The 13,731-nt window shown below is 34.1% G+C and overlaps 1 protein-coding gene across 2 annotated transcripts in view; it reads right to left on the reverse strand.

Annotated features, from left to right (window-relative positions):
* The window catches only part of LOC111062084 (protein FAM13A-like), a 55,855-nt gene extending 47,811 nt beyond the window's left edge, over window positions 1–8,044 (reverse strand). Inside the window, exons 1-4 of one of the 2 annotated variants that reach the window (XR_005572437.1) lie at window positions 7,624–8,044; window positions 4,610–4,750; window positions 3,064–3,241; window positions 866–1,078 (exon numbers count right to left, since the gene is read on the reverse strand). Coding sequence is in view for 1 of the 2 variants with exons in the window: in XM_039437442.1 (XP_039293376.1) it covers window positions 866–1,078; window positions 3,064–3,241; window positions 4,610–4,750; window positions 7,624–7,734 (643 nt within the window). In the remaining variant the exon portion in view is untranslated. The remainder of the gene's footprint in view (window positions 1–865; window positions 1,079–3,063; window positions 3,242–4,609; window positions 4,751–7,623) is intronic. The other variant, XM_039437442.1, reaches the window with a different exon arrangement.
* Between the last annotated feature and the right edge of the window lie 5,687 nt (window positions 8,045–13,731).

A 13,731-nucleotide genomic window follows, 5' to 3' on the forward strand; every position in this document is an offset into this window, starting at 1 on the left:
GAACTTGTGATTAATTTGTTATCAAATGTTCTGCAAAGTTAGATTCCCCATTTTGTTTATTCCAATCTCTGATGTGTTCTTTAATTCTACTTTTGAAACTTCTACCAGTTTGTCCCTATTAACAAGCATTACAATCACAACATTCAAGTTTGTGCACCCCACTTTTATCCCAAATATCAATTTTGTCTTTACTCCAGCGAAATAGACTATTTAAAATCGGTTTGGTCTTGAAAGCAACATGAAATCCATTCCTCTTCAAATCCTCTTAGTCTTTTTGATTCAAAATAGTGCAGGTTATAGAATGATTTATGACTAAAAATATGCCTCTATCTTGTATCACATAAATCAGTTATACTATAATAAACTTTTCGAGCAAGGAAGCTGTATAGTTTATGTTTGAATATTTTCTGATTGGATAAGGACTGCAGCTCAATTGGTAGGTTAAAATAAAGCTTTGCACCAATGTAAGAAGGCATCTTCTCATATATTCAAAGTCTATGCTGTATGGTGTTTATGCAAATTCTGAGATATGATTGAGCAATGGGCTCCTTAAGCAAGCCGCCCCAGATAATACATTGGAAGCCGATGCTTATACCGTCACTGTACACCAATTTCTAATTACAAAAAATGTTGATGAGAATTGGTCGATAATGATGTAATTGGAAACACTGGCCGCCAGTTACTTTCCGTTACTGCTCGGTTTCAAAAACAGTGTATCAAAAAGTTATAACTCATATAATTTAACACAATTCCTCATTCTTTGGAGTGGAGATTAGAGGTGAAGTTGAGTTTTATTCCAATTTTTCTAAACTACTTATGATGATAAAGCTATTGAATGAACAAATGAATAATATATGAAACTCACTATGCAAAAGAGACACGAGCTCAGCAGCTGTGACCGCCGGCACAACGGGTTCGGGCAGATCTCTGAGCCAAAGTTTGAGGAGCGCCGCGACGCTAGTGACGTCACCACAGCCCTCCAGATCGGCGTCGCCTGTCCTATCAAACGACGCCTTCAGTTGCTCCACTAGCGTCGGGTTGCCGCCTGACAGCCTGAACAGGCCTTCTAGTTGCAGACCTGCAAACAAAAATTACAAATTGAAATTTGTTCATTTCTCAAGATTAGTGATAATCATGATTAAAATGTAACAAGCTTTTGTGCAACAGGGCTTAAGGCCGCCGCAAAGTAGACCCACGCTAATCCACCCCACTCCAACCGCCACGCCGTGGGATGTTTTGTAAACCATTGCTATAGAATTATTCATAATCAATCAGCTGACAAGTGGATTATTCATTGCATGTATTACACAGAAGTCTGGAGAAGCCTAGCAATGGTTTAAAAAACATCCCACGGCGTGGGTTGTTTTCGTGGATTAGCGTGGGTCTACTTTGCGGCGGGCCTAACTCTATTAAAATAGTATCATCATGATGGAAAAAAAGAAAAGAACTTCAGTAGCTTAACAGCTGTGGTTGAAGTTCTACACTATTGTTATTGCAGTACATAATAATATGAACGAGACAGTCACTTGATTTTGGTAACTAAAAAAAAAAGAATAAGTCTTTGTCATTTCTACACAAACAGAATTAGAGCAATAGTAAAAAACAAAAAAGAAATTATAATAAAACCTGAAAAAACAAATAAAATACAATTTCCTGAAGAGCCTAAACATCTATACAATAAATATATAACATAAAAAGAATAAATAAAGAAATGAATAAATAAATAAACCTCTGTCACCAGTCAAATTTTTAACAATATTGAGTCTAAAACCAGTCAAATTGAGCATCAGTAAAGTAACAAATAAAGGCAAAAGTTAAATTTAGTACAAAAATTGTTTAAAATACTACAAGGAAATACTGAAGGAGAAATAATATCAATTCAATAAAAACCGATTTACGCGGGAAAAAAATGAAGAAAGTCTAAGTAAAATCAAAAACAGTGACAAGCGTTACTTGGAAAGATGGGAAAAAAGAGCAACGAGAAATGTATGATAGTCTAAAGAAAGGATTAGTTGGCCTCTAGAATATTTCCTCCTCAATGTCAATCCCACATATCCACTCATCAATTTCATTCCTGAGCTTTCTGCTACCGCTCATATTTTCTATGAATTTAGTCGGGATTAAATTTTATCAGCCTCTGAGAGACGTAAGAAAATTGTCTTCTACTCACATTTAAGTCCATTCTATTTTGCTGATATATGTCTCTAGTGGGGCGTAAGTTGAAGTTGGAACCGGTTACACGTATAATTAGTATAATTATAACACGTAAAATAGTATCTAGTGGGGCGTAAGTTCAAGTTGGAACCGGTTACACGTATAATTAGTATAATATTATAACACGTAAAATAGTATAATTACTCTGAAATTGATTAAGTTTGTGTAGTGAATATTAATGTTGTGAAACTTTCCCATAATTGAAGACACTTGAGATATTAGAATAAAGTGGATCTTTTGACAATTTCTCAAGTATCTTCAATTACTGTTACTTGTTCAATGAGTTTAAGGTATTAACAGTCCGTCAACTTTATATCAAAAACCTAATAATTTTCATTAAAAATAATAGACATCTTTTTCTTTTCCGTGATACAAATCTTAATTTGCGTCCTTCCAGAAAGAGATTTGAAAACATAAGAATGGATCTCAATGTTTGCAGAAGACAATACTTTTACATAGCAAATAAATTGATTAACAACATTCCAGATTACCTCATTGAACATATCAATGGTAGATCCGATAAATTGTTCAAAAGAAGATCTATTGAATGGATAATAACCACTTGAATGGAGGATAAAATTTTTGATTAAATCATATTATCTTTCTCTATCAAGGTATGTTTTGCTGGCACTCTTACATCTCTTTCTTTTTCTTTCTCTTTCTTCTCACTTCTTCATCTCTTTCATTTAATATTATGATATTGAATTTCTTATTATTTTTTGTTAATGTAATGTTGGCAACTCTCACCTGCGCACAGGATTTTCCTTGCAGGTGATTGGTTTCTTGTATTTTTGCTGTTCAAGTGAAATTTTTGAATGTATTGGTTTTGGAAGAAACTGTTAGTCTTACCGTATTTCTCAATAAAGGTAGTGATGCGCACAACGACACGAGGCAGACCTTCGTTGGTGAGAGGCAGATCCTCCAGGTGCACGGCGAATGTCTTGAGGGGTGGTCCGGCGGGGGGACGACGGCCCATCAGCAGGGAGCCCGTGAAAATGCGCTTCATACGAGCTAGCCTCGTCTCTTCCTGAAAACACCAGCAAAAACTTCGGTTATCTCACTTGTCCTATCGTTAGTTAGTGGTCTCATAAGATTCAATGATGATATTCTTCTGGTCTTCAGTCGAAAGTCCCTACTGAGTGAACTCACTAACTTTAAACAGTTTTTACTTTCCTTGCCCTATTACCATAGGTAAGGAAAGTATTGCTTTCCGAAAAAAATTAAGGTACCCCAATTTCTAAATTTCTATACGTTTCAAGGTCCCCTGAGTCCAAAAAAACTGGTTTTTGGGTATTGGTCTGTATGTGTGTGTGTGTGTGTGTGTGTGTGGTGTGTGTGTGTGTGGTGTGTGTGTGTGTGTGGTGTGTGTGTGTGTGTGTGTGTGTATGAGTGTATGTGCGTCTGTGTAAACGATATCTCATCTCTCAATTAACGGAATGACTTGAAATTTGGAACTCAAGGTCCTTTCACTATAAGGATCCGACACGAACAATTTCGATCAAATGCAATTCAAGATGGCGGCTAAAATGGCGAAAATGTTGTCAAAAACAGGGTTTTTCGTGATTTTCTCGAAAACGGCTCCAACGATTTTGATCAAATTCATACTTAAAATAGTCATCGATAAGCTCTATCAACTGCCACAAGTCCCATATCTGTAAAAATTTCAGGAGCTCCGCCCCATCAATGCAGATAGATTCCCAATTATCAGGCTTCAGATACAATTGAAACAAAAAAAATCAAGTGGAGTAGATTGAGCATGAAAATCTCTACAATTAATGTACATTTTCACCTAAATTTGAAAATAAGCTTTAAATTCGAGAAAATGTGATTATTCAATTGCAAATTATTGTTGATTCTATTAAATCATTCACTATGAAGAGATAGCAGACCTCATGTGTGTCTCCAGCGTTATTGCCCTGTCACCAGCTGGCTCAAATCTTTGAATAGTAGACTTGAGATGCGCGGGTACACTAGCGTCAGGTGATCAATTTTCATAACGGCAAGGAAAGTTGTGTGAGTGCGCCACACCAGATTTTTGTTTTCTGTACTGAGGCTCATAACTTCACTAATAAAATGAATTACTTTTACTTATATCCCATAATCAATAACTTATGTTTTATCGAATGACCTAAAACTTGAATTGAACGACCTTGACCTTGTGAGGTCGACGTTGGAACCCCAAAGCTTCGGCAATAGCTTCACTGCATAGCTTCAATAATGATAATACTGCATGCTTAGTTTTCTATTATTCTTAATTTTCACAAGTTTTGTATTTTTTTCACGCAGAAATAAAGTCAGATTCATTATTATTAAATTTATTATAAATGAAAATAATTTACTTGTATTCCATAACCAATAGCACATGTTTTACTGAATGACCTTAACTTTGACTGACCTTGTCAATGGTGGGTGCACCCTGGGAGGGGGGAGTCGGTTGCCCCCTATGGGTGGCTTCCACAGCGGCCACACTGTTGTGACAAAAAGTGGGGCGGCGCATCACGTCACCACAACACCAATCCACACTGCCCCAGCCACACTAAAACACAACAACACATAACAACATCAATCAAACAAAACAAACAAATGAGCAAACAATATACTAGAAAAGAGATCACTGAATGAAATATAATCAACACAAAACATTCAGCAACTCAAAATGTGGAAAATATATAGTGAGGTCTACAAACATAAACAAACATTAAAGAAGGAAAGATACCATCATGAAAACACTGGGTTGTTGTCAAAATATCACTTACTTATTAAAAAAATCACAAATATGTTTCAACACCAATGGTGTCATCTTCATTGTGAGAAATTGAAAACTTTGAAATTCAAAATTTGAATTTCAACATGTTTTAACACCAATGGTGTCATCTTCATTGTGAGAAATTGAAAACTTTGAAATTCAAAATTTGAATTTCAACATGTTTTAACACCAATGGTGTCATCTTCATTGTGAGAAATTAAAAACTTTGAAATTCAAAATTTCAATTTCAACATGTTTTAACACCAGTGGTGTCATCTTCATTGTGAGAAATTAAAAACTTTGAAATTCAAAATTTGAATTTCAACAATCATGTTTTAACACCAATGGTGTCATCTTCATTGTGAGAAATTGAAATTCAAAATTTCAATTTCAACATGTTTTAACATCAATGGTGTCATCTTCATTGTGAGAAATTGAAATTCAAAATTTCAATTTCAACATGTTCACACTGAAGATGACACCATTGGTGTTGAAACATATTTGTGATTTTTTTAATAAGTAAGTGATATTTTGACAACAACCCAGTGCTTTCATTATGGATAGGTATCACAATATCTCACCATCAACATTATCCAAAAAGATATCATCATTGAATAAAATATAATCAACTTAATATGTGGAAAAGATAATAATGCAAAATATAGAATTATTGAAAAATGTACCTAATTGAAAGCTAACACAACAAGCAATCGACCAAGAAGTAGTTCAATAGAAAAGTAATTGTACTTTTAGTTGACTATCAGTCAAGTCACAATTACCTACTAGCACTATCAGTAACTAGCATTCCAAGACGACAAATTAAATGGATATTGTTTCGTCGACTTACTCTATTTCACACAATTTTCAGAGAAGCAAAACAACTAAATGAAAAGGAAAAGAGTCTATTATGCAGTGAAAAAACACTACAAGTTTATTTATTGGAGTTGGAGTGGAAACCCTACTTGCACTTTATTGAAGTTGTAGGTAGTATAAACCCTAATTGCATTTTATTGATATTTGTCAATTTTCAACAAATTCATCATACAATCTAAAAAACAGGTTATTAATAATAACAGGATTAAATACTGAATACATAAATTGGTTATCACATACAAATGTCATTGAATTGAATAATGAATTGATTATTCGATTAATTTCAGAATTGATTCAAGAGAAATAATCCACAATCAATGATTCTTCAATAAAACTCCATTAAGGAACTTCAAGACAACATACAACAATCACACATTCGAAACCGAATAGTATCACAAATCATTCAATCAATAATCTATACTACAATAAAGGAAAGAACTGGCTTATATACGAACGGGATAGGAAAATTATGTTAGACGCATCATCACGTCTGAACTACTGGACTGATTAGCTTGAAAATTTTCATATAGATTCTTAATTAACCGAGGATGGTTATAGGCGCCTATTTCCTATTCTTCAAGATTTTATTACGTCAAGTTTTCAGTTTGTCTAGTTTTAAAATAGATCCTTGCGGAGCACGGGTTTCCTGCTAGTTCTCAAATAAAATTCCAATGAGAAACTACAAGATGATGACGTAGAACAATCACGCATTCAAAAAACACTACAAGTTTATTTATTGGAGTTGGAGTGGAAACCCTACTTGCACATTATTGAAGTTGTAGGTAGTATAAACCCTATTTGCATTTTATTGATATTTGTCAAATTTTCAACAAATGCATCATACAATCTAAAAAACAGGTTATTAATGAAAACAGGATTGAATATTGAATAGAAATTGGTTATCACATACAAATGTCATTGAATTGAATAATGAATTGATTATTTGATTAATTTCAGAATTTATTAGAGAGAAATAATGTACAATCAATGATTCTTCAATAAAACTCCATTGAGGAACTTCAAGACACCATACAACAATCACACATTCGAAACCAAATATCACAAATCATTCAATCAATAATCTATACTATAATAAAGGAAAGAACTGGCTTATTTATACACGTACGGGATAGGAAAATTATGTTTGACGCATCATCATGTCTGAACTACTGGACTGATTATCTTGAAAATTTTCATATAATATATTCTTAAGTAACCGAGGATGGTTATAGACCTATTTTCTATTCTTCAAGATTTTATTATGTCAAGTTTTCAGTTTGTCTAGTTTTAAAATAGACCCTTGCGGAGCACGGGTTTCCTGCTAGTTCTTAAATAAAATTCCAATGAGAAACTACAAGTTATCATCACAGAATACAATATTATAGGAGTTTTATATAATATATAGTTTCATACTTTCACACTGTCTCAGACTTAGGTCTATAGTTCACTGGCACATTTTGAACGAGACTTTTCACATGAACGTCTACGAATCTTCAACGGATTACAGTAGTTCATATTGCTCCGAAAATTCACCTGTCATGTAGCCAATATCACGAGTGAATGAATGTCTTTCAACCAACACTAAATATCTTTCATGAATATCTAAAAATTAAATATTAAATCCTATAATATTATAGGAGTTTTCTCTGGTTATCATGTAGAACAATCACGCATTCAAAACTCAATATCACAAATCCTTCAAGTTAACTGATACCTCGAAATGTTTAAGATAGATTCACACAAATTATGACAGAGGATATTTAATTAAAATTATGATTTCTAATATTTACCGCTCTATAAGGCGTGGGCTTCAGCATCAGGGGATCATACACGTGGTGTGACAACATTTTTTGAGATTCAGAGACTAAATTTTTCAACTTGATGTCAGAAGACTGCAACATCCATCAGTCTAGTACAGCACATTGTAATAACTTTTTTTCTCAAGTATAGCTCATGAAGCAACTTATTTTCTCAATTATCACCAAAATAAAATACACACTACTTGGTTATAGAGTTGTATCACGTATCTTGACACTGTTTCAGACTAAGGTGTATAGTTCACTGGCACATTTTCAACGAAACTTTTCACATGAACGTCTACGAATTTTCAACGGATTACAGTAGTTCATACTGCTCCGAAAATTCTACTGTCATGTAGCCAATATCACGAGTCACCGAATGTCTTTCAACCAACACTAAATATCTTTCATGAATATCTAAAAATTAAATACTACAATGAAACAAATGAATGAAAATCATTCACACTGACTACATATCTATTTATTTATTTTATTCACAATCACAAATCATAATTAAAATATGATTGGGAGAAGACAACAGGCTTAGCCCAAAACTGTCTTCTCCCAAATTTTTACAAATAAAAGTCTCAAAAAAGGAGGTTGGATTTCACTTTTCACTTCAAAAAGTCCAATTTACACTTCAAAACTAATGATTAAACTAAAATTTTGATATTTTAAAACTAACAACAAAAATATTTCACTCAAATATATTTTTAGGGCCAAGCCTGTTGTTCCTTCCCAATCATATTTATATGATTTGTTATTGTATCCACGTATAAATAAATAAATAATGAACTATTCTTAAATCTCTACAAATTGGAAATTTTTGAGTAATTTTACAAAATTTTGAGCCAGAAAAGAAACACAACTTCACTATTAGCACCTATGGCCATATCCCTATTCTCATCACACAATCATTTATCTTCAAATCAATAAAATGTTAAAAAAATATTGAACCGCTTTAAAAAAAACACAACGTAAGCCTAAGTCGTTGATACCACTCCACTCACACTTTGTACCAAGTCACACTTCAATAAAACATCAATAATTACAAGCTTCTCTTTATTCCAATTGAAAACATGAGATCTCTTCCAGAAATAATGTGGTCGAATATCACTACTAACTATTATAAGTTTCTCTTTTTTCTTTTTAAAAGCTGTGATAGATATAAGTTATTTGGTCGAATACCACGAGTGGGACTACTATCAGAGTAACTATCACAAGATTTCTTTTTGCAAGTTTTTGTTTTCAAGTTTACAATTTGAAAAGCGGTGATATCTTTGAAATATTTGGTCGAATACCACACGAGTAACTAAGTTAAAAAATCCTCAACGAAATTGAAACATGATAGACAATCTACTTCTTGCACGAAAACGGTTCAACACTGCACGCTATACAAAGGTCTGACACTGAATGACAAATAAATAATAATCAGAGAGGCACACAACAAAACAGAAGCGGGTGAGCGCGGCTGCGCGTGTGTGCGCTAGAAAAGTGTGTGAAGGAGGAATTATTGTTTACTAGACTAGACGACGTTGACGAAGAGGAGGAGAAGGTGGAGGTGGAAAAGGAAGAGAGCGAGAGAAGAGGTGGAAGCGGGTGGAATGAGCGAGGTAAACACGGTGGGAACGAATGAGAGAATGAGAACAGGAGGAGGTAGAAGAGAAGCTGGTGAAGAGAGGACGGGAAAAGACGAAGAGAATGTGGAGTAAGGAGGAGAGGGCGGAGAGAGAGAGGAGAAGAAGGAGGAGGAAGAAGAGGAGGTAGAAGAGAAGCTGGTAAAGAGAGGACGGGAAAAGACGAAGAGAATGTGAAATAAGGGGTGACGAGGGAGAGGGATAGGGAGAGGAGAATGAGGAGGAAGAAGAGGAGGAGAAGGAAGAGGAAAAGGAGGAGGTGCAGAAGGAAAAGGAGAAGAATGAGTGTGTGGGAGAGAAAGAGAAAGAAGTGAACACTCTTGGAAAATGTAGTTAGTGGGAAAAAAAGAAACAAGGGAAAGTAGTAGTGGGGAGTAAGAGAAAGAGGAGGATTTGAGAAGGAGGGAGAAACGACAGACACCATTCAGGAGGAAGAAGAAGACAACCAAAGAAGTAGAAGGAAGAAGTTGTAGAGAAGTTAATAAGTGAAAAAGGATTGCAATTTTTCATTACATCCTTTTATTCTAGGAGTTACTTTGATTATGGGAGTAAATAAGTAATGCCAATCTAATAATAAAGTCTCAACATAGATTCTCATGCCAACATGTTTTGCAATAAATGAATCAACTCCTATGACTTTTTGTTAGTGGGAGTCCTTTGCAAGAAGGTCTCACCTCGCCTTATATATTTCAAGTTTAAGCCCTCAATGAGCCTTACGACTGTCATATTTTAACCGGGACCGACAGTTCAAAGTGCCCATCCGATTACAATGTTGACAGAATACTTTGTACTTGAATTACTCATCAAAATAGGGGGTGAATATATGAGCTGTATAATGATGAGCCGCCAATACTCCAGCCGTGATCGACGATTCAAAGTGCCCATCCGATTACAATGTTGACAGAATACTATGTACTTGAACCGATTATCAAAATGAGTAGTGAATACTACGAAAGAATTTAGTCGAAGATGACTTAATTTTGAAAAAATATATAGATGAAGAAGTAAGAGGGGAATAAAGAGGATTGACATGGAGTCAAGGAAGAATGAGAAGGAGGGATAAAGATGAAGAATAAAGAGGAAAAGGGTAAAAGAAGAGAGGGAAAGGGTGCGAGAAGAATAAAAGGTGAAGAGGAGGAAGGAAAATCAGAAGAAGCACACGAAAAAAACAGAGCAAATCTAGAGGCAACTAAGTAACAATGTTGATATAAAAACCATGAACAAACAAGCTCAATGAGAAGATGATTGGTGTTGTGCTTTGGCCCCAAAAATACTACCAATCAATTGCTTTTGTCGGTCAACTATCAACTATTAACCAATAGTTATTTAATAGCCAACTATAGACCACTACTGCCGGCTTCAAATCCCGGAACGACAGGCGACTCTAAAAATAGAAGGCAACACAGAAAAAGACCGAAACTAATTAAACTCCACCCTCTCTCTCACACACTCCTTCAATTTCTCACTCCCTCACTCACACACACGATGAGACATTATACTTCACCCTCTCTCTCACACTCATTCGATTTCCCACTCTTTTCATCACCCTCTCTCTCACACTCATTCGATTTCCCACTCTTTTCATCACCCTCTCACTCCCTACTCGCACACGACGAGACTTAAATTCGTAAACAAGTCGACTAAAAAACATCAACAGACCTATTTGGCTTCTGGCATCGAAACACTCACAAATTTCCATCCATTCTTATTGCTCTGTGGATCACGTACGCATTCACACACACACACACACACACACACACACACGCACACAACTAACTTGATTAAGTTCCTAGTTTATGTGTGCTGGTGTTCTTCCAAACTATTCGGCAGTATGCAGTAAATATGCTACATTCTGTTTGTACTATCTATATTGCAACTAACTCAATTCAGTTCCTAGTTAATGTGCGTTGGAAGTTGATATTCTTCCAAATAATCAAGCGTCATCCAATAAGTAGACTGCATACTATCTGTCTGTGATATGAATAAATATGCAACTTTCATTAAGGCTGTGCAAAGGCTAATAATAAACTTTTTACTCGTGATATTTTTCAAAGTTTTTTGATTTGTATATGATTAAGCTATCAAAATGAAAAAGATTTCTCAGGAAAACATTTTTTTCTGATGATTACTTTTTGAGATATGAGCGCCTAAAGTTTAAATTTTTGGGACAGAACATTTCAAATTCGGTAAGATATTAATCCATGAGATTTAGAGGATAGATTCTTCATGGTATTGCTGATCTAGTAAAATAACAATTTTCAAAATAGTTATTCAATTTACTAAAAATAACTTTTAGTTGAGTTATTTTCGCTAAATTGAATAACTTTTCCAAAAAATTATATTTTCAGAAAATTTTTCTTTTACTAAATCAACAATACCATGAAGAATCCATCCTCTAAATCTCATGGATTTATATCGTACCGAATTTGAAATGTTCTGTCCCAAAAATTCAAACTTCAGTTGCTCATATCTCAAAAAGTAATGATCGGAAAAAAATGTTTTCCTGAGAAAACTTTTTCATTTTGAAAGCTTGATGATATACGAATCGAAAAACTTGGAAAAATATCACGAGTAGAAAGTTTATTTTTAGCCATTGCACAGCCTTAATGATGTCCTTGTACTATGTCTGAATAGTATAGATAATATTGTTTTATTAGCAATTAGCCTATATTGTTTTATGATTGAATAAATAAAACTTTCTTGGCTTTTTGCTGAGGGTGATGCCCACATGAGCTCTAGGCTTGTGCGTGGGTAATGAAGCGGATGATAATGAGAGATGGATGCACAACAGATTTTTGTTGGATTACAAACCACGGGGAAGCGATTTTACAACACATGAACCATACTTTATACAGAATTTAGGCGTACAGAATTTGTTCATTTCTTACAGATGAATACATGACAATAATAACGTACCAGCAATGTATGAAACAAATATTTTTGGGCATGAACTATATTGGCCTTGAAGCAGAATGACTACTATTTCGAATGACTTAGGAACTATGGATTTAGGAAGAGGAAAAGTCAGATGGAAACTACTGTTTTAAAAGGAAGCTACGCATTGGGAATAAATAAATAATCGACATAGTATTAAATCAAACTTTGGCTAGGAAATATCTTGGCATAGGACGAGAATAACTCGTGTTTTTAATCATTTAGGAACTACAGTTTAACAAGTGAATTCAAATTAAAGTATTGTTTTGAATGAATGCTGCTCTTATGAACTACAGTTTAACAAGTAGTAGAGAATTCAAATTCAGGTATATTTTGAATGGAAGCTACTCGTAGGGAATAGAAAACTATTGAAAATAGGATGATACAAAAACAAGAGTGTTTAGCAAGGGGAAAAATGAATTTATTATTTTTTTGAACAGAGAGTATAGATTGTAAATACTCTACAATCTATACATACATACTACATCTATACTCTCTGGTTTTGAATTGTGAGAATGCAATAAGAATAAATAATCAAATAAACTTCGAAGATAAATTATTACTACAACTGTAGATGTAAGAATAATTGTTTTGAATTATTGATGCAATAGTAATCCTCAAATAAATTCCTAATATGCCATGTTTAATATTCATTTCTTCCTTTGAAACTGAATGTAAATAAGAAGATAATAATGAAGACAAATAAGAAGAAAAATTAAATATTGAAGAGCTTGAAAGAGCACAGGGAGAAAAGTCGAAAAAAGCAAAGAATTGTAAAGAGAACCGGAGGAAAAAGAAGAAAAAATAGATAGAAAAAAGAACAGGGCTTATGAATAAAGGTACAGGCGAGAAAGTGGAAAAATAGAAAATAAAGGAAGAGAATACAAAGATAACATGATGAAACGGAGGAAAAAGATGAATAGAAGAGAGAAAAGGATGTATGAATGAAGGTGCAGTCAAGAAAGTGAGAATAGATTGTGAAGGAAGATAATCACACAGAAGTTTTGTTGAAAAAGAAGCAAATACATGGAAAAGAAGCAAAGACATGGAAAAGAAGCAAAGACATGGTAAAGAAGCAAAGACATGTTAAAAAAGCAAGAACAGAACCTATGAAAGGGACTGAAAAAGATTATGAAAGAGTAGGAAGTAAAATGGCATAATAAGAGGGAAGCTATTCAATGCAAATCGATAATATCAATTCACCCTTGAAATGAGACAGTGTGTCAATTTTTCACGTGAAGGGGTTGAAAGCTATAAGCTGTCAAAAATATTGACAGTATTCTTCATTTATTATGACTTTTCCCGCTGTGAGAGAAAAAAAAATTGTATATTGATTCATATCATTCCTTTAACCTTTTCAAGTTCATTAGCTTGAATAATTGATGAGAATGATCAATAATTCTCGACTGGAAAATATTTTCGACAATGTAGAAAATGGAGGGAGAAACTTTCTCGGTGAAAAACAATTCATGCGTAAAAATAATTATTACTTCAAGTTTGAGTTCATTTACCTAGATTTTGTCATACA

Source organism: Nilaparvata lugens, chromosome 11 (genome assembly GCF_014356525.2).
Source record: "Nilaparvata lugens isolate BPH chromosome 11, ASM1435652v1, whole genome shotgun sequence".
Taxonomy (NCBI): domain Eukaryota; kingdom Metazoa; phylum Arthropoda; class Insecta; order Hemiptera; family Delphacidae; genus Nilaparvata; species Nilaparvata lugens.